Genomic DNA, 21,074 nt, shown 5'->3' with positions numbered 1-21,074 from the left:
AAAAAGTCGATTGTAATTTAATTTTCCCAAGCAACACGCACGCTTGTAAAGGCTGGCTGAAGCTCACTGGCTAGAGCTACTTTGACTGTGTATGGCCCATGTTTAAGCAACAGGGTGAGATGATGTGGAGGGAGTGGAAATGGCTATGCACTCGCATGAAATCACGGTGCTGAAGCGAGGACATGGATGCTCCCACAACTGAGCAAACCAAGGTAGCTTGACTAGCATCTGCTTTCGATACACAACACAAAGCTCAATTATTGCCACGCAAGCTTAAAACGTCTTCTGTCTACAAAAATATAAGCCCTAAATGGAATGCTTATAAATGCATGCATTTATTAACAAATAATATTACTTCTTTCTCAGTTAATGAGCTTGCATAGCAAGCATGGAGAATTCGCCACTGCTATGGACATAGGATACACCGGGGCATAGGGCTTGACCACCTTATCCTGTGAATAGTTTGAGGTCCGATGACTAATAAACCCTCGACACCTCAAGGCAAAAGACGGAAAAGGAAGATGAGAAACAGTGAAGATCCTTGCCCTTTTGTCATTTGTAAGGACAGATTTGGAGATGCACCTGAGTGTGAATTTTTTTTTTTTTTTTTCCAGCCCAAACCTCATTTCACTGTGATGAGATTAACAGCTGTAATTATTTATCTCTCAGTGGGATGGCAAATATGTTCCGTATATTTGCCAAATTTGAGTTCACTCTGAGTGACCTTAACCTTATTTGTAATTGTTTCTCCCCTTGCTCAATAACTTATGCTCAACTTTAACAGACAGTATCTGTTGAATAGTATGATCCTCACTGGAAGAGGATTTTTGAACATGTGCTTATTAATAATTAGAGATTTTTATATTTAGGATATTATCATAATAATAATCCTACTGGCTGCACCATTGTTTAAATATAGGATTTTTAATTATTTAATATTATCCTGTCTTATAGAGATGATCTTTATGTCATAGAGATCTTTGTTCAACAATTATTTTTTATTTCCGAGTGTACCTATATATTTATTTATTTATTTATTTATTGTACAGGGGTCCACTCCGATTGGTGCATTGACTTCTTTTTTTACTATTTCTTTCAGAATCCAAATAATCACTGACTCAAAATCGAAATAAACACGTTTAATAAAACAACAAAAAAATATATATGTATAAATACACTTCAAACAACTTTTACAAAACTATAACTAACTACAGAATTAATTGGATCCAAGGCCTTTTAAAATAAACTTACACTTAAAACTAGACTAAACACTTTGTTTTTACGACAGAATGTTCATAGCCAGTTTCTCTGTCTGTTAAGGCCCTTTTCCGAAGATATGACTTTATTCTTCATTTTCATAGGATCCTTTCTCATCACTTATGTAACACACATTAATTCTTCCTAACTCAATTCTGTTTCTTTTTAGTAGAAAAAATAGTTAGATTCGGCGTCCTTAAGACAGATGAAACTTCTAATCAGAGTTTTCTCAAATATTCCTGCTCATCATCATCAAATTCCTGCCACGTATTCTCAAGCTGTGTACAGGATATGATAGTACTACATGAAAAAAAATTTACATCATTACTAACTTCTTATCTACAATTTTCCTGCAAATCAGTCTGTTACTTGTCAAGACTCCAACATTATCAGATCTTATATTTCTGTCGTCTAAGGCACTTTGTACTGTATCAATCCACCTATATCTTGGTCTTCCTCTGGGTCGTTTTCCTGCCAACTTGGCAGAGAACACTTGTTTTGCTAATCTTTCCTCGCCCATTCTGTTTAAGTGACCATATCACCTGAGATTAGGTCTCCTAACACATTCCTGGATGCTGACAATGTAAAGTTCTTTACCAATATCCTCGTTTTTAATATGATATTGATGCTATCTGTTCACGCCTCTAATCTTTCTCAGGACTCTCATATCTGTGGTCTCTACTCTTTGGTCAAGTGTTTTACTTCTGACCCAGCTTTCAGATCCATAAGTTAAAACTGGTTTGAACACCGTCTTGTATACAGCTAATTTAGTGTTCCGACTAATTTCTCTCTTATTCCATATGAATTTATTTAATTGACTTCCCACATACCAGCTTTGCTGATTCTTTTGTCTATTTCTATATTTAATTTACCATCTTCACTAAAAATCGTGCTTAAGTAGCTGAAATGTTTTACATGTTCCACAGGTTCTCCATTCACAACACAGTTGACATTTTCAATGATTCTGCCTATTTTCATTGTCTTTGTCTTTTTATTGCTGACCTTCATACCATATCTATTACAACAGTTATTCAATTTAGTCAGAGAATCTTGCAGACTTTTAGCAGATTTATTTAGAAGTATAACTTCATCCGCATAAAGCAAAGAGCTGACATTAACATCTCCAATTCTAATATCATGTTTAATACCACTTTCCTTCATAATGTGATCCATATAGATAATGAATAACAGAGGAGATAATGTACATCCTTGTCTCACACCAGATTTAACATTAAACCATCTTCCTGTACTTCAATTCTAACTGCTGACTTACAACTCAAATAAATACTAAGTATTGCTTGATATAATGACCCATTGACACCACATAACTGCATAACTGTATTCAATAGCTTATCTCTTGGCACCTTGTCATATGCCTTTTCCAAATTGACAAAACTTAAATACAAATCTTTGTTATATTCCCATGATTTCTCAACTATTTGTCGTAAAGTGAAGAGCTGATCCTGACAGCCTTTATTTGGCCTGAATCCGGCTTGTTCTTCCTCAAGCTTTTCTTCCACAGTTCTTCTCAACCATTTCTCAAGTATATTTCAATAAATCTTACCAGGAACACTCAGCAGGGAAATACCTCTATAATTCTCACATTCTGTTTTATTTCCCTTTTTAATATTGGGTACTATGAGAGCTCTACTCCGATCATTGGGAATTCGTCCATCTGTCCAAGCCTCCTGAACTATGCAGTGCAGCCACTGTAAGACTTTTATACTTCCATACTTGAGCATTTCTGGTTGAATATCATCTACTCCCATTGCCTTTCCACATTTCAGGCTTTTGATGGCGTTTTCTACTTCAAGTTTGCACGTCTTGAATGTTTTTTACTACTGCGCTGTCAATATTGCTTATTTCATTTAGCAATTTTTCAAAGTAATTACTCCACACATTATGGATATCTTTTTCACCAGTTTTCATGTCACCTTTATAATCTCTTATTCTTTTTAATACACTCTTTCCTCCATTTCTGAGCTTTTCCAATAGCCTCCAGAATATTTTGCCACCTTCTTCATAATTATTTTCTATGTTCTTAGCAAAGTCTTCCCATGACTTTTGTTTAGCTAGTTTTACACAGTGTTTAGTTGTATTCTCTAAGAACACAAGCTGTTTGCTAGTATACTTTAGCTATGCTTTCTTCTTTTCCTTCACTGCCTCCTTAACTTCCTGTGTCCACCATGGAGTTCTGATTTTTCTTTCCTTGCATACAACCTTACCACATGGCTCTCTGGCTGAATCAATCAATATTTTCTTCAGGATTTGCCACTGAATTTCCAGAGTTTGGCTCCTGTTCTCAAACTATTTCATTTTCTCTTGAATAATATTTGTATATTTTAGTCTACAGTTTATATCTGAGAGCTGCACAGCTTTTATTCACTTTAAAACTTTCTTAAATGTTCTTCTTTTCAGTATGAAATTGAATTTTATCCAGCTCAAGACTAAATGGTGATCACTTCCAATTTCAAATCCTCTTTACACTATAGTGTCCTTCACTAGTCAGAAAACATCATCACTATCAATAATAGCATAATCAATGAAACTTTTCTTATTTCTTGCATCTTTTCTTCATGTGAATTTCAGCACATTTTTATGTTGGAACATTGTGTTAGTAATAACCAGTTCATGTCCTGGACAGAAATCCAACAAGTATTTGCCATTATTAGTAGCTTTGGTCTTTTCTCCAAATTTTCCCAAAATATTTTTGTATGTCTGACAATCATTTCCTACTCTGTTTAGATCCCCAATAAGGACAACTTTTCCTTTTTCCTTGTGTCAGTTGCTTTTTCTAAAGCATCAAAAAATTCCTCCACTTCTACCTTAGCAGAACCTTCTGTGGACCATAGGCACAAACAAAAAAAGCTTTGGTCTTTTCTCCAAATTTTCCCAAAATATTTTTGTATGTCTGACAATCATTTCCTACTCTGTTTAGATCCCCAATAAGGACAACTTTTCCTTTTTCCTTGTGTCAGTTGCTTTTTCTAAAGCATCAAAAAATTCCTCCACTTCTACCTTAGTAGAACCTTCTGTGGGACCATAGGCACAAATAAGTCTCATTGTCCAGTTCCCCATTCTGATATTTACTCACTTTACTCTACTTGAGACTGCCTGCCATTCAAGAAGATTAGCCTTGTATTTAATGTTGAATACTATGGCTGCTTCTTCTTTTCCTTGATTGTCATTGCCTGAATTTGTATTTATTGCTCGGAAAGATCTCACCAGTTTTTGTCTTCTTTTGTTTCAGTCACCCCTACTATGTCGATCTGGTACTTATCTAATTCCTCCGCTAGCTCCATTTCTTTGCCATTCAGGCTTCTTACGTTGATAGTACCGATCTTTAACTCTGGTGATGTTGAGTTGCGGTGTGCTTTCAGATTTGTTCCAGTAGCTGATTTTTCACTTTTCGCCCTGGTTCCCTGGCAAAAACAACGGGGGGGAGCCTTGTTTAACCGGGTGTCACCCCAGCCAGCATGAAATTTTGTCATGTGTACCATCATTTGTATATTGGTTTAAGCCAATAGGAATACAATTTGGTTGGCTAAATCCCAAATTGCCAGCCCATCCTTGTTTGTTCAGTATACAGGTAGATACCCAACAGGGTGCACCACGAGAAGGTGAGGATTGGACATTAGGTTAAAAGCCCTGGTCGATTCTCCACATTCCTTTAAAGGCTATGTGGAGGTTTCCTCTCAGTTATACAGCTTTGGCTCTTATGCACCTGATTAGAGATTAATAGCACTTGTGTTATTTAAGATGTATGTGAAGATTGTAATAACATCTCTCAGATTATTAGATGAATATGATCTGATAAGGATAAATGAATTAAATAAGAATTGTGAGAAGAACAAGAAGCAGTTGCACAAAAAACATAAACAAGCTATGTGAGAAAAGAGATATTAGAATGAGAGAAGACAGACCAGAGAAAAATGCAAGAATGGTTATAAAGTTATAGTGCATTAATACTGTGGGTGGACTGGGATTTTTTTTTTTCAATTTTTATTAATTTATAATTTTTTTTTTTATTTTTTACATAATCTTGAAATCCTACTCTAGAAGCCAGACATGAAACTTTGTTAAGTCAATTTAGGCTTTCATTAGGTGGGGCAACTAAATTACTCGGCCAACTAGCCAGTAATTTAGTCATTCATATGTTTTAGCCTACTAAAATTAGAATGGCATGTCACAGCTTATGTAAAACATTTGGTTTTACATAAATCTCATTATATTTAGTCCTATTTAAGTAGTCTACTAAGCATGTATTCTCTGGCTAGTTTCTGTTTCTGCAGTGAAAAACCAAATTTTGGATGGAAAATTGAGTCCCTTGTATATGAGACTCATTATTTAAACCTCCTCACACTTTTAGAGGCTCTGAAAAGTCTCATATTTAAATGTACAGATTTAATCCTTATCTCTTCTCATCTCATAAACTGCTGTGGTGTATCACAGTAGCAGCATGGTAGTGTAATATAGCCAGGGGCACACTGGCAATGTGTGTGATGCATGCAGGTGCCAGGATAGTAAAGGCACCAAAGAAGAGGAAATACTTTAAAAAAACATTTTTTTTTTTAAGTGATTTTTTATTGGGGGGAGACTAAAGTTTTGCGCACAGGTGCCGGACACTACTGCCGTGACCCTGAATACAGCACACTAAGTTGTAACTTTCCTTTACTTTAAATTACACTTGTGCAGAGTATTAGATATTTAATTTGCAAGCTGTAGCCATATTTTATCAGAAATGTTTTTCATGGATTGATGTTTCTGAAGAGTTACTTAAATTGTGACTAAAATTATCACTAAGGATATGTAATTCAAGGGCTTTAGAGATCTTGGGTTCTGCTATAAGTCTTTACACCTCTCTTTCCTCTATTCACTTAGAAATTAATTCTGCTTATTTTTAAAAACCTCTTCTCTTTCCTACATCTTTACGCAACTTTCAGAAATGGTCTTGTTCATTTCTCCAGGAGTCAAGATGAACAAGAACATTCTGCATTATGTCTGGTGTTTTTGCTAATCTTGTATCATTCTTTTTCTTACCAAACTATTTTCTTTAAATTCTTATTATATTCATTTAGTCTGTCTTCATGACTAACTTTGCATAGTCCAGTTATTATAGTTTCTTATTTTGGGACCTTTCCAGAATTTAATCTCCTCAAAGTGCGAGTGAACAAACAAATCCACACACATTTGCTCAAGTATTTGGTAAATATTCAATCCACTTTTGTCATCATTACTAAATCTGGTGCCTGTTTTGCTGTTGATGTGATGAATGGGTCATTAGTCTATTGATGCAGTGATTTTATTTGTGTCCTGTATTTATATTATTTAATTTAAGCCTCAGTAGTGGGAAGGTGCCATTGGAGTGGAAAGAGGGCAAAATAGTCCCACTGCTTGAAGGAAGCTCCAAGACAGAAGCAGCAAATTATAAACCAATCAGCATCTCAGGGGTGGTAGTTAAGGTATTGGAGAAATTGGTAAAAAGCAGAATTCAGGACTGGCTGGAAATAATATGATATATTCTATAAGGGACAACATGGATTTGTGAAGGGTAGGTCTTACCTTAGTGATTTCTTACTTTTTTTTTATGATCAAGTGTTAGTGGAGTGGTATAAGGGATTGGGGTTCTGAGCTGGCTGCTGAAGTAAAGGAAACCAACTGTCATTGTTCTTTCAACATGCTATGTCCTTTGCAGCATGGTGTATTGTCTTGCTGGATGAACTCATTTGACAATGGATAAACTTCAGCCATGAATGGCTGAACATGAGTGACATTCTCCATGTTATCACCCCTTTGCCTCTACTAGCCTGAGCTGTTGTTACTTGGCAGGAAGGGCCCATGGTCTCATGTTGTTGGCAACATATTCGGGTTCTATCATTAGCATGATACGGTACATACCAAGCAACATTTTTCAAGTTGTCAACTGTCTAGTGTTGGTGATCACATGCCCACTGAAGTCGCATGTTTCTGTTTATAGCTGATAACAGTGCAACTTGAGATGAATTTCTGCTCCCATCCCTCCCCCCCCCCATCTGTGACAGCATGCAATGAACTATGCTATACACTTCGAGATGATTTGACTGGTTGTGACCCTCTTATCACATTTTACAATCTTTGCCATTCTCCTTTTACCTTGTGCACCAATGAGCTGTTTGCTTGAAGTTTTCTGTTATGTACTCACTCCTAGTACACTCTAAACACTTGTGCATGAAAAACCCAGAAGAGTATATATTTGTAAGATATTGGTGCCAGCATGTCTGCACCAACCATACTAAACACAAAAAAAAAACTGTCAGGTGCCTGTCTACCTGATTTATATAGCAAATTGTAACCACACAACTCACTGTCTTCAGAAATGGTCTCTTTTCATAAATGGGGAAGTTGTTGCTGAAAAAGTGGCCATTTAGTGTAAAAATCTGGTATTCTGAAATCTGTGTTTGGATTTTGCTTTTTGAAATCATATTAGTGTTTAAAAAATGATTTTTCTCACCTGTTACCATATTTACTCGAATATGGTAGCAGATGACTTTATGAAAGTTTATTTTACAAAAAGAAAAAATTAAAAAGTTTTGCATATACCTCGCACATGAAAAAAAGTTTAAACACGTTCATCTTGGGCGGTAGTAACTTGCTCTCCGTGGTAAACAACAAGCCCTCCACAACAGCCACTATACTGCAGATGCAAGAAAAACAAGTAGTTGATTGTATCACTGAATAAGGTAAAAAGACATTTGCAGTCTGTGTAATATATTTCTCAACAAATTGTGCAATTAGAAACAACTAGGATAAAAACAGCTTAACTAATGAATCATATGACCCCTCCCACAGAAACTACTGTGTTGCACCAGCAAACACAGTACTAACTAAAAACTATTGTCCAATTTTTTTAAATTATATGAAATAAGAGTTTTTTGATTGCATTTGAGATTATCAATGTCATTAAGACAGATCACAAAGGCTAACTTCAAATAAACTTCTACTGCCGAATTTAACATTCCATATAATGTGTGCGAGTCCAACTGCCAGCTCGATGCAGAAGCAACAATAAAATTCAACCGAATTGTGGAAATTTGTGTGAGTTGAGCCTGCTGCATGACGCAGAAGCAGTACACAAACGGTAATGAGAAGTTCTGTCAGAATGATAAATGGACAAAACACCACCCCATCGTGAACATGTTAAAACTAGAAATATATAGTGAATGTTGTTATGACAGTTTCAGAAATTATGGAATTTGGTTGTAGAGAATTAGCATTTCAACTCAACAATTTGTTGGTTTTCCTTTGTTGTTAGGTCACAAGTCACACGATCTTTTGTTAATACCACACCAGTCATATGCACGTCTTCTTAGCTGCTCTATCTCTACTGGCTTACTATTGTTGTCTGTTTTGTGCTCTGTTTTCACTTCTCATTGGACTCTATTTGGTTAGATGACTTTGACAATGCACACAAGGAAACTGCTCTTGAGGCTGGAAGTAGCAATAGCGAATAGGAGATTCTTGGTAAGTCATACCCATTTTCAATTTTTTCTGAAAACTTTAATTTCCGAAAATCCTTGCATATATCTCACACTATGATTTTTTTAGCTTTGATATAGGGAAAAAAAGTGCATTATATTCGAGTAAATGCAGTATTTTGCATTGTTTTTATGCTTGATTTTTTATATCTGAGAATATACACTGGATATGAGATAATCTTAGTGATATGATTTAATACTACTGAACTGATCATGAATAGTTTTTTTGACTGTTACCAATTTCATAAAAGTCGTGTTGTGATCAGTACATAATCTCAAATAATTATTTTTGAGGCTTTATGATGAAAATCTTATTCTGTTACATAAATTAATCTTCAAATAAATAAGATTGAATTATATATTAGTTGATTAAAAATTAGTGAATTTAATTGCAGTTACACCAAATAGAATGTAAAAATTCATTATTTTAAATTGAATTGTATTAGTAATGCAAATATTGTTCTTTTCCCAAAAATGCTTTCTCCATTCTGAGAGTTTTCTGTTACATCTTTGTGCTATAGATTCATGTAACAAATCCCCAGAAGTTCCTAATGCTGTAGTTGATTTGCAAGGTAGAGTGCCACCATTTGCACCGTCAGTTGTCCTTGAACTTTCTTGTACACATGGATATGTCTCTGATAAACTGAAAAATGAAGCAGTATGTGTTATTGAAAATGGAACTGCTAAATGGGATATATCCCCTTCATTTACATGTCAGCGTAAGTATTGCAATATTCATCTGTATAATCTTGTATATGATTATTGCATAAGAATTCTTCATGAATCTATGCCGCTAGTGTTCTAATTATTTATAAATTATAAACTATACTGTGGTTATTTATAGATCATAGTATAATCATTATGAAGAGCTTAAAAATTACATAAAGAAAAAATAAAGTATTTATTTTTAAAAAGAAACGGTTACAAGAGGTAAGAGTATTTTCCATGCTTCTTCTCTTTAACTGGTTGTATGATATTATTAGGAACCTATGGGAAACTGTAATCATAGTCATTCACACAGTTCTAAACAAATACAGACATCCCTCAACTTGCATCCATTTGAGTTACAATCACTCGAAGATAAATCCGTGATCCCATAAGGGAACAAATAACATTCTTGACTATACTTTCAAACAAGATGCAAGTGAGCGTAAAGTAAACAGGTTTCTATTTAGCAACAATGCATCATGTGCAGTGGCAACAGCGCATTCAGCACCAACCTCCTTCAACAATTGGCATGTCTTCAAAACTGTTGATTTTGTGTTTGAGAAATAGGTTATTTGTGTATTTATCGTTGAATATTTTATGATAATTTGTGCAACATGGCTCCCTATATGCCCAATCAAAAAAACCTAGTAAAGAATCGCAGAAAGAGCCGAGCAATTGATCTCGAAACGAAGTTGCAAATTATAAAGTAACATGAAGCTAGTAAGCCCTTCACTTTGATTGCACATGACTTCAGATGTCCTCATTCTATAAGGATGACAATTTTGAAAAATAAGAATAAAATTGTAGAGGCTGTGAAAGGATCCGCTTCCATTAAATTGACAATAGTGATGAAGCAACGACAAGGTCTTATCGATGATATGGAAAAGCTACTTGCATCATGGATAAAGGACCTGAACTAAAAGCACATACCCCCTTAGCACTAGGACAATAACTGCTAAGGCTCTAAGTCTCTTCAACATGTTGAAGTAGAAAGCAGAACCTGATTATGACTATGAATTCAACACTTCTTCTGGTTTGTTTATGAAATTCAAGCAGTGTTTTGCATTGCATAATGTGAAAATGTATGGTAATTCTACAAGTGCTGATGAGAAGGCTGCTAAGGAGTTCGTGAATAAATTGGATAAAATTATTACAGAGGAATATTATTTGCCTCTGCAAATATTTAATACAGATGAGACCTCCTTGTTTTGGAAAAAAAAATGCCCTAGAGGACATTCATCCATAAAAAGCTCAAATCTATGCCTAGTTTCTAATGCTCATAAAGACCATATTACGATTCTGTTAGGGGACAATGTGGCTGGATATAAACTGAAACCACTTGTGATATGGCAGTGAGAATACACTAGTCTTCAAAAACATTAGGAAGCATACTCTTCCAGTTCATTATTGGAGAAGTTGGGAATGACTCAAAAATTGTTTGAGGATGCTTTAATGAACTGTTATGCAAGTGAAATGGAAAGCTATTGTGTGAAAGGAAATGTAGGTAATTTAAAATTTTATTAATTCTGGGGTGAAAATTACATCAGTAATCTTCACCCCAAGATCAAGGTCATGTTTCTCTCTCCAAACACTACTTCATTGATCCAACTGATGGATTAGGGAGTTCTTGCAGTGTTTAAGGCTTATTATCTATAGAGAACTTTTTCACAAGCCATTTCTGCCAGTGAAAGAAATGATCAGACTTTCATGCAAATCTGGAAAGCATTCAATATTCATCATGCTATTGAAAATATTGCTGTGGCTTGGGACAAAGTGACTTCTCAATGTATGAGTAGCATATGGAAAAAGACATTAAAAAGGTCTGTGCATAATTTTGGAACTTTTGAAAAAAATGAAGACCCTTGCAAATTGAAGATATAGTGGGCCTAACAAACAATCTGAATCTCAAAGTGAATGATGATGACATAGTTCAACTCATAGAAAGTGCCCCTGAAGAGTTGACCAATGACGAATTGGTCAAACTGGAGGAACAGCGTGTTGCAGAAGAGGAAAAAGAGAAACAAGTAGTTAAGCAATTCACAGTGAAGGGACTTGCAAAAATGTTCTCTGCAGTTAGCGATGTTCTCAAAATGGCTGAAGAATGGACCCCAATGTTGAACACTACTTATTAGTGGAAAGAAAAGTACATGATGTTTGCTTGTTATAAACAAATTTATGATGAAAAGAAGAAAAGGAATAAGCAAAGCACATTGGACATTTTCATCAAAAAAAAAAAAAAAAAGGTTTCACCAGAAGAGCCACAGCCTGCTTTTTCACATAGGGAAGGTAATGAAGGTGTGATTGTGGCGGAAGATTTGGGTGATTATTCTCCTATTCTATAGTGGCAATAATGCACAGTACAGTTTTATACTGTACTGTGCATTATTTTAAAAATTAAAATGACAGTATACGTATTACATTTAAGTCCCTAATCTCTATAATTCTGTTGATTTAATGTATCAACTTAAGTCCGACCGACTTGCAACCTGCTGAATGGAACGGAACCTGGCGTTAGTTAAGGGATGACTGTATAGCGAAACACAAGACTTACTCCATTGGATGTAAAAGTGTATGTAAAGAGAAAGTTTAAAAGGAAAAATTTACTACATTAGAAATAAAATAAAAAAATCAAATAACATTTGCATAAAATTTTATTGATTATTCTTTAATTGCATTAAAGAACAATCAGTTAATAGGTAGTTAATAATAAATTAATAAGTTAATTAATAGATGCAAATGTATGTAAAAAAATGAATATATCAACCTGATTTTGTGCACACAGCAGGACTTGACAAAATTTACAAATCCTATTTCCCACACAATAAATTTACTTGCCGAAAATCAGTGGGAGGAATTCCATAAAGTGATTAATGATGCTGTATCATAGTTGGATGAGAACCATCCAAAGAAGAAAAGTCAGTAAATAATATAATAGGAATAGCAAAAACTGTAAAATGCAACATTTATTTGTTTGAAAATATAATTTATTACATTAATTTTTGCTCCTAGAATAGTGCTTTATATGATGTATATTTCCAGAAAAATACCACTTTTTATTTGCATATTCTGGTTCAACTGATTGTCTATTTCAGGATATTGTTATGAGAATCTCCAAGTTGGAATCCTATGTTTTAAATTTTATTATATTCATATGAAAACCACTTTTGCAGGATGCTGTGGTGAAGATAGGGAATTGCACAAACACATCCTAAATTTAACGAGTGAAAGTGTATAATTATGTTCATGTTGATAGTTCATTTGCCCAAAACTTGTTGGTATTAGTGAGATATGGTTGAACGAGGATGACATTCTGATAATAATAGAGATGGAGGGATATGTCAAAGACAGACAAAGCAAAAAGGAGTTATTGATGATGGAGAGGAGTTGTGCCTATCTAGGGTGGAGGTACAAGGAGCAAATACTTACACTGGTTTTGAAGCAGTATGGTGTGAAGTGTAGGTGAACGGGATGAAATGTTTAGTAGAGTGTTGCCACTGATAATGGGGAAGTTAGTAAGAAGGAAATGTTTAGACAAATTGGTCTGGCTAATAAGAAAAGGGTGATCAAGATCATTATGGCCAGTTTTTAAAGGATAACTACCTTAAGCAGTACACAAGAGGCCACATTTTGATTGAAGGATCTTGGATTTGATTATCTCATCAGAAGATATTGTTGTAAATGAAGTCACATCAACCTCCAATTGGTGAAAATGACCATGAAGTGATCACTTGGGTGGTGTCCAGCTATATTGTGAGGAAGAAAGTTATATGTGAAACTATAAGACAGGTGATTATGGCAAACTCGGGTGGTGGCTTGCAGCAATAACATGGAATGGGGAATTGTATGGAAAGGAATTCAGTGCTGCTTTATCTCTACTCAGGAAGTATCGGGTAGAGGCAATGAGTGAGTGTATTTCAAATGTTAGGAGATTAAAAAAGAATGGATGACTGAAGGGGAAAAGCATGCAGTCTAGAACAAAAAATTATTGTGGAGATGGTACAGAATGAGTGGAGATAATCAGTTACATGAGTACAAAGAGTAAACAAGGACAAGGAAGGTGACTCACTTAGTAAGGATAGCGAAAGTGCAGTATGAACAGCAGTTAGCATGCTAAAAGATCCTGGGGAGTTTTTTGATATATGGCCAGTAGAAGTTAGGATGATTATGGGAGGAGGATGTTGGTCAGTGATAATGGGAGAATGATAAGCACCGAGGAGGATATAGTAGAGGTGTTTAATGAGCAGTTCATTAAAGTATTCCATCCTTGTGATTGTAACGTAATGCAGAACTTGAGAGCAGTGTGAATGAAGGAGTTACCACTGATTGTGAGTGAGGAGGAGGTATATGGGGAATTGAGTAAACCTGAGAGGACCAACAAGGCCACGAGACTTGATGGTATACAAGGATGGTCTGAAAAGTTCTCAGCCTCGACCATAGATGATAGTACTATCAGCACGATTTTTTTTTTTTTTAAGTTGGTACTATGTCATAAGCATCTATGTGAAATTGCAATTATTCTATCAAGTAATTTGTTTTATACAGCTATCTGAAGCAAAAGTGTTGTCTTTATCCCTTGAAATGGATAAAATTGAGTATCGTGTGGTTCTAAAATTCTTTGTAAAAGAAGATTTAACACCAAAAGAAATTCATTTGAAGTTCATAAGTTTATGGGCACTCTTCTCCTCTGTTTTTGACAATTAAGAAATGAGCTGCTCAGTTTAAACTTGGCAGTACCAGCCTTGATGATGATCCATGTGACGGACATCCCAAAAGTGTAACAGCACCAGAAATCATTGATCGAGTGCATGATATGGTATTGGATGACTGGTGAGTCAAAGTGCATGAAATTGCTGAGGCTATAGGCATTTCCAAAGAACGTGTAGGATATATTTTGCATGAAGAATTGCTTGTAAAAAAGCTTTGCACAAGATGGGGGCCATGCTTGCTCGCAGCAGATCAAAAATGCACTTGCATGAAAATCTCTGAACAGTGCTTGGAGCATTTTAACAAGAATTAAACTGATTTTGTGCATCGATTTATTACTATAGATTAGAATTGATTCACCATAACATACCAGAATCCAAACAGTAGTCAAAACACTGGACAGAAGCCGGTTGTTCAGCACCAAAGAAGACAAAGTCTGTTCGATCAGCAGGAAAGGTCATGGCATCAGTGTTTTGGGATGCTAAAGGCATTTTGTTTATTAATTATCTTGAAAAGAGTAAACAATAACTGGGGAATATTATTTTGATCTTTTAACCAGACTAGACGAAAAAATTTGTGAGAAAATACCTGGTTTGTAGAAGGAAAAAAAATAATCTTTCATCAGGACAATGCACCTGCCCACAAAGTGTTTTGGCAATGGGAAAAATAAGGGATCTGCACTAGGAATTGTTGGAACATCCACTCTATTCCCCAGATTTGGCTCCCTCTGACTTCTATCTCTTCCCAAAACTAAGTCTTCCTTGCTGGTCAATCTTTTTCTTCGAATCAAGAGGTGACTGCATATGTCGAGGGGTATTTTGCAGATCTTACTGAGAACCACTACAGGTATGGAATAATGATGCTGGAGCATCTCTGGAATAAATGTATTAGTCTTAAGGGAGATTATGTTGAAAAATAAAAATAATTTTGAAATTATAAATTCGTTTTTTCATTGTTAGGCCTAGAACTTTTCAGACTGTCCTCATATTAGTGCATGTCTTGATGTAATGTTCCAGGGAGTTAACAAGAGCTTTTATGTACATTTTTAATATGTATCTTAGATTAGCCCGGGTCCCAAAGAAGTGGAATGATGCCAAAATTGTTCTGATTCATTAAGATGGTGATAATACTAAAGCTTCGAATTATAGGCCAATCTGCTTGTCTGGAGTTGTGGTCAAGGTGTTGGAGAAGCTAGTGAGGAGAAGGATTTTCAGAACTCTGTGGACAGTAGTAGAATTCTCTTTAATCAACAGCATAGGTTTACCAAAGGAAGATCGTGTTTTAGCAGTCTGCTTGCTTACTTATTACAAGGTGATGAATATGTTGGACAAAGGGGGGGATGCATATACAGTATATTTAGATTATACACTAGAATACAACCAAAGTTGCTACATAAATTTCATAGACTTTCGTCAGGCATTTAATTCACTCTGTAGAAGAGAACTTTGGAAAACTATGGAAGAATTTGGAATTCCCAACAAAACCATAAGAATAATAAAGAATCTGTATGAGAAATCTGAAAGTGCAGTATGAATGGAGGACACCTTAACCAACTGGTTCCACACAGAGAGCAGAATAAGACAGGGATGCAATCTGTCACCAGACCTGTTCAATCTTACACTGGAAGAAGCAACCAAGAAGGCCTTAAACAATGAAGATTCCTAACTGTTAATTTTAAGGAAAGAACAACATATATTATCATATTAACTAAATAACTTAAATTAATACTTCCAATATTTCGGTAATGTTACATTACCATCTTCAGGGAACATAAAAATTAATGAAATGTGCACGCAGGCACTAACACTGAGTAAAAAATGGCTGAAGAAAACAACTGAAGTCAGTCCTAGAGTCCTAAGTTGTTCTTTCCTTAAAATTAACAGTTATGTATCACCAACGTATAAGCTTATCTACAAGAATGAAGATTCCGGAATCAAAATATATGGGGGAAATGTGACAAATTTAAAATTTGCAGACGACATTGCATTACTTGCAAGTTCAGAAGAAAATCTACAGCGAATTTCTGATAAAATAAAGGAGGAGTGGATAAAATCTGGATTAAATATAAATATAGACAAAACAAAAATTACGCAAATAGGAAAAAGAAGAACCAATCTGAAAATTGAAATTGATAGTAAGAATCTAGAGTAGGTAGAAAACGTCACCTACCTTGAAGGAGTTATTGAGTACAATGGTGAAATTATAAAAGATATAAACAGACGAATCAGTCAAGCATCCCAAACTTTTGCACGACTTAATAAAATATGGAAGTCAAGAGACATTTATGAAACAATGGTCCTCCCAATACTCCTCTATGGAAGTGAATGCTGGAATCTCAAAAAGGCTGAAGAGAAAAAATTATTAGTTACTGAAATGGGTTGGCTAAGATTACTTAAAGTATCTCTGCTGGATCGACTAAGAAACGAAGAAAAAAAGAAATGACTAAAACAAGAAATAACAACAATAGACAAAATCCAAGAAAGAAGACTGCAATGGTTTGCCCATGTGACCAGAATGGGAACAGAAAGACTACCATCTAAAGCCTTGAATACAACAATGGAAGATAAAAGATCCAAAGGACGGCCCAGAATTAGATGGATAGACAAAATAAAAGAGGACCTGAAAACCAAATCACAACAAGCGACACCAAACTGGACAGAATTGTTCGGACTCTCCTGGGTCAGACAGAAGTGGAAAGAGTTCATTCGGCCTCATCATCATCCATATAGATGATGGAAGAGAGAAGAAGTTAGATTATACAAAGTCTTTCAATAGTTTGCCACATGACAAACTAATAGTTAACTTATTATATTAAATGGATGGGTTGGATAGTAGATTAGTGGATTGGAGATTGGCTGTCTGATAGGTATCAGCAAATAGTGTATGGGGGAGTGATGTCCCAGAACATGAAAGCCTCTAGTGGCATATCCCATGGGGCTCTTTTGGGGCCATTATTGTTTCATTTGTATGTAAATGACAATGGAAAGGGTGTAAATAGTAATATACAGTTGCTTGAAGATGATGTAAAAGTTTGAGAGAGTTATGAGAAGTTGAGCAGGTGTTTTAGCTTTGCAAGAGGACCTAAATGGATTGTCTAAAGCTCAAGTGTGTGTGTGTGTGGGGGGGTCAGTTTAACGTTGCAGAGTATAAGGGTTTTAGAATTTGGGAAACAAAGATGAGATGTAGAGTATAGGATTGGTGGGGATATTTTAGAGAAGGTGGAGGAGATGAAAGACTTGGCAGTTATGGTGGATCGGAACTTGAAATTTTGTGGACATTTTGCTAAAATTATGAGGACAACACAGCAGATTATAGGAATGATGTGGAGAACACTGACGTGTAGAAGCAAGGATGTTTTGATTCCATTGTACAAGATGTTAATCAGACTGCATATGAATTACTCTGCATAGATTTGTTTGCCAGGTTTTCAAAAGAATATGTTGGAGAGAGTACAGAGATGATTGACTAAGTCGGTCTTTGTAATGTGGAATATGAGAACAGATCGAAAGAATGCAAATTACATAGCCTAGTGGATAGAAGGAAGAGGGGAGACATAATCGAGATGTATAAGTTGGCAAGGGGTAATTACTGGATTAGTTTGGATGAGATTTTTCATAGAACATCTGGAGACAGGTAGAACGAAAGGCCATCTCTGGAAGCTATATAAGACAGATGTGAGCAGGGGGGTGAGGAGTAGATTTTTTGCATGGAGAGTGGTAGGTGTTGGAATGCATTGCCTGCAAGTGTGATGTGTATGGGGCAGTGAATTCATTTAAGTTGAGGTAGGATGAGCCGTGCATGTGAGAGTGGGACCTCCTACAATGAGTCTCTTGACTCCATGGAGATGTGTTGATGATGGTGATAATAATCTTATCTGTGTGTGGTATTCATGATAAATGAAAATAATGCATGCTAGTAACAATGATATGCTATATTGATCATGGCATTATTGTTCATTATTCCTTTTAAAAAAAATTGTTTTAATTTTTTTATTAAATAAAATTTTTGTTTTATTTCTGCAGCTATTTGCCAACTGCAAAATCTGTTTTTGCCACATACACATTTCTCAAGTTTCTCAAGAGAATACACACACACACACCCTCTGTTCAAAAAGAAACCGAACTTTTGATAGAAAATAAAACACAGGCCAATTATAATTATTGAAATCATTTATTTCAATCAGTATACTCTCCCTCATTTTCGATACAGCATATGGCATGATCAATTAATTCTAGTAGTTAACTTATTATATTAATTTTAGTTTTATATAGTTTTTTTGGAATGTTGTTCAGGGTTGTAGTTACTGCTGCTTGAACGTTTCAATTGTGTCATATCGCTTTCCTTTCATCGGCAAATCAAGTTAGGGTGAGAGAAAGAAGTCACAGGGTGCTAAGTCAGGTGAATACAGCAAGTGATGCAACACACAAACTTGGTTTTTGCTCTAAAACTATCTCACAATATTTGAAAGATGAGATGGTGCATTATCGTGCAAAAGTGACCAGCTCCTGCATCGCGATATTCATACCATACGCCATAAAATCTCGCTATCAGTCGCTTCAAAACTTCAAGATAAAACTCGCCATTGAACCATTTGGCCAGGCAGAACAAATTCTTTGTGGATAATGTTTTTGGAATCATAGAAACTTCGGTACTTAAGGGTCAAAGCTGTGTAACTGAGAGGAGACCTCCACATAGTCTTTAAAGGAATGCAGAGAACTGACCAAGGTTTCTGACCTAATGTCCAATCCTCGCCATTCTCGTGGTGCACCCTGTTGAGTATCTACCTGGATACTGAACGAACGAGGATGGGCTGGCAATTTGGGATTTAGCCGACCAAATTGTATTCTTATTTGTTAAACCAAAATACAAAATGATGGTACAACATGACAAAATTTCATGCCAGCTGGGGCGTCGCCAGGTTAAACAAGGCCCACGTTCATTTTTGCCAGGGAACCAGGGCGAACATTGAAAAGTCAGCTACTGGAACAAATCTAAAAACACACCCCAACTCAACATCACCAGAGTTAAAGATCAGTATGTCAACATAAGAAGCCTGAATGGCAAAGAAATGGAGCTAGCTGAGGAATTAGATAAGTACCAGATCGACATAAATAGGGGTGACTGAAACAAAAAAGACAAAAACTGGTGAGATCTTTCTGAGCAATAAATACAAAATGTTATATTCAGGCAATGACAATCAAGGAAAAGGAGTAGCCATATTATTCAACACAAAATACAAGGCTATTCTTCTTGAATGGCAAGCAGTCTCAAGTAGAGTGAAGTGAGTAAATATCAGAATGAAGAACTGGACAATAAGACTTATTTGTGCCTATAGTCCCACAAAAGGTTCTAGTAAGGTAGAAGTGGAGGAATTTTTTGAGTTTTTAGATGAAGCAACTGACACAATGAAAAAGGAAAAGTTGGTCCTGGTTGGTGATCTAAATAGCAGAGTAGGATGTGATTGTCAGACATACAAAAATATTTTGGCAAAATTTGGAGAAAAGAGCAAAGTTAATAATAATGGCAAATATCTGTTGGATTTCTGCTCAGGACATGGACCTGATTATTACTAACACCATGTTCCAACATAAAAATGTGCACAAATTCACGTGGAGAGAAGAGGCAAGGAATAAGAAAAGTCTCATTGACTGTGTTATTGTTGATAGCGATGTTTTCTCCCAGGTGCAGGACACCTGACTGTACAGAGGATTTGAAATTGGAAGTGATCACTATTTACTCTTGAGCAGGACAAAATTGAATTTCATATTGAAAAGAATAACATGTGCGAAAGCTTTAAAGCGAATGAAAGTTGAGCAGCTCTCAGATTTGAACTGTAGACTAAAATACACAAAGATTATTGAAGAAAAAATGAGTTTGAGAACAGGAACCAAACCTTGGAAATTCACTGACAAGCCTTGAAGAAAACCGTGATTGATTCAGTTAGAGAGGCATGTGGTGAAGTTGTCTGCAAGAATAGAAAAATTAGAACTCCATGGCGGACACAGGAAGTTAAAGAGGAAGTGAAGGAAAAGATGAAAGCATATCAAAAGTTCCTGGCAAATAAGTCCTCTTATTCTGTTAGAGAATAGAGAGACAAATGTAAGAAAGCTAAACAGTGTGTATAACTAGCTAAACAAAAGTCATGGGAGGACTTTGGCAAGAGCATAGAAAATAAATATCAAGAAGGTGGCAAAATATTCTGGATGTTATTTTGAAAATGCTTAGGAATGGCGGAAAGAGTGCTGTAAAAGGAGTAAGAGATGATAAAGGTGACATGAAAACGGGAGAAAAACATATCCTTGAAGTATGGAGTAATTACTTTGAAAAACTGCTAAATGAAACAAGCAGTGATGACAGCTCAGTGGTAAAAAAAAACATTGACCAGGCATTCAGTCAGGAATACATATCCATACTTGAAGTAGAAAAAGCCATCAAAGGCTTGAAATGTGGAAAGGCAGCAGGAGTAGATGATATTCGACCAGAAATGCTGAAGTATGGTGGTATAAGAGTCTTACAGTGGCTTCACTGCATAGTTCAGAAAGCCTGGACAGAGGGACGAATTCCTGATGATTGGAGTAGAGCTCTCATAGTACCCATATATAAAAAGGGAAATAAAACTGCATGTGAGAATTACAGAGGTATTTCCCTACTGAGTGTTCCTGGCAAGATCTATGCAAGTGTCCTTGAGAAATGGTTGAGAAGAATTGTGGAAGAAAAGATTTGGTGAAGAACAAGCTAGATTCAGGTCAAATAGGGGCTGTCAGGATCACTTCACTATTAAGACAAATAGTGGAGAAATCATGGGAATATAACAAAGATCTGTATTTAAGTTTTGTTGATTTGGAAAAGGCATAATGACAAGGTGCCAAGAGAGAAGCTATTCAATATGCT

At 35.7% G+C, this 21,074-nt stretch overlaps 1 protein-coding gene across 3 annotated transcripts in view; it reads left to right on the top strand.

Moving 5' to 3' along the window:
- Nucleotides 1–21,074, top strand: part of LOC150109850 (protein lev-9-like) — a 189,483-nt gene that overhangs the window by 61,398 nt on the left and 107,011 nt on the right. For all 3 annotated transcript variants that reach the window (XM_090396976.1, XM_090396970.1, XM_090396986.1), the window contains exon 3: nt 9,293–9,490. In XM_090396976.1, coding sequence (XP_090253102.1) covers nt 9,293–9,490 — 198 coding nt within the window. The remainder of the gene's footprint in view (nt 1–9,292; nt 9,491–21,074) is intronic.

Source organism: Typopeltis vanoorti, chromosome 1, assembly GCF_054136105.1.
Source record: "Typopeltis vanoorti isolate ZY-2024b chromosome 1, IOZ_Tvanoo_1.0, whole genome shotgun sequence".
In the NCBI taxonomy this organism is placed as follows: Eukaryota; Metazoa; Arthropoda; class Arachnida; order Uropygi; family Thelyphonidae; genus Typopeltis; species Typopeltis vanoorti.
Note: the sequence above shows the minus strand (reverse complement) of the source record. Positions and strands in the feature narration are given on the sequence as shown.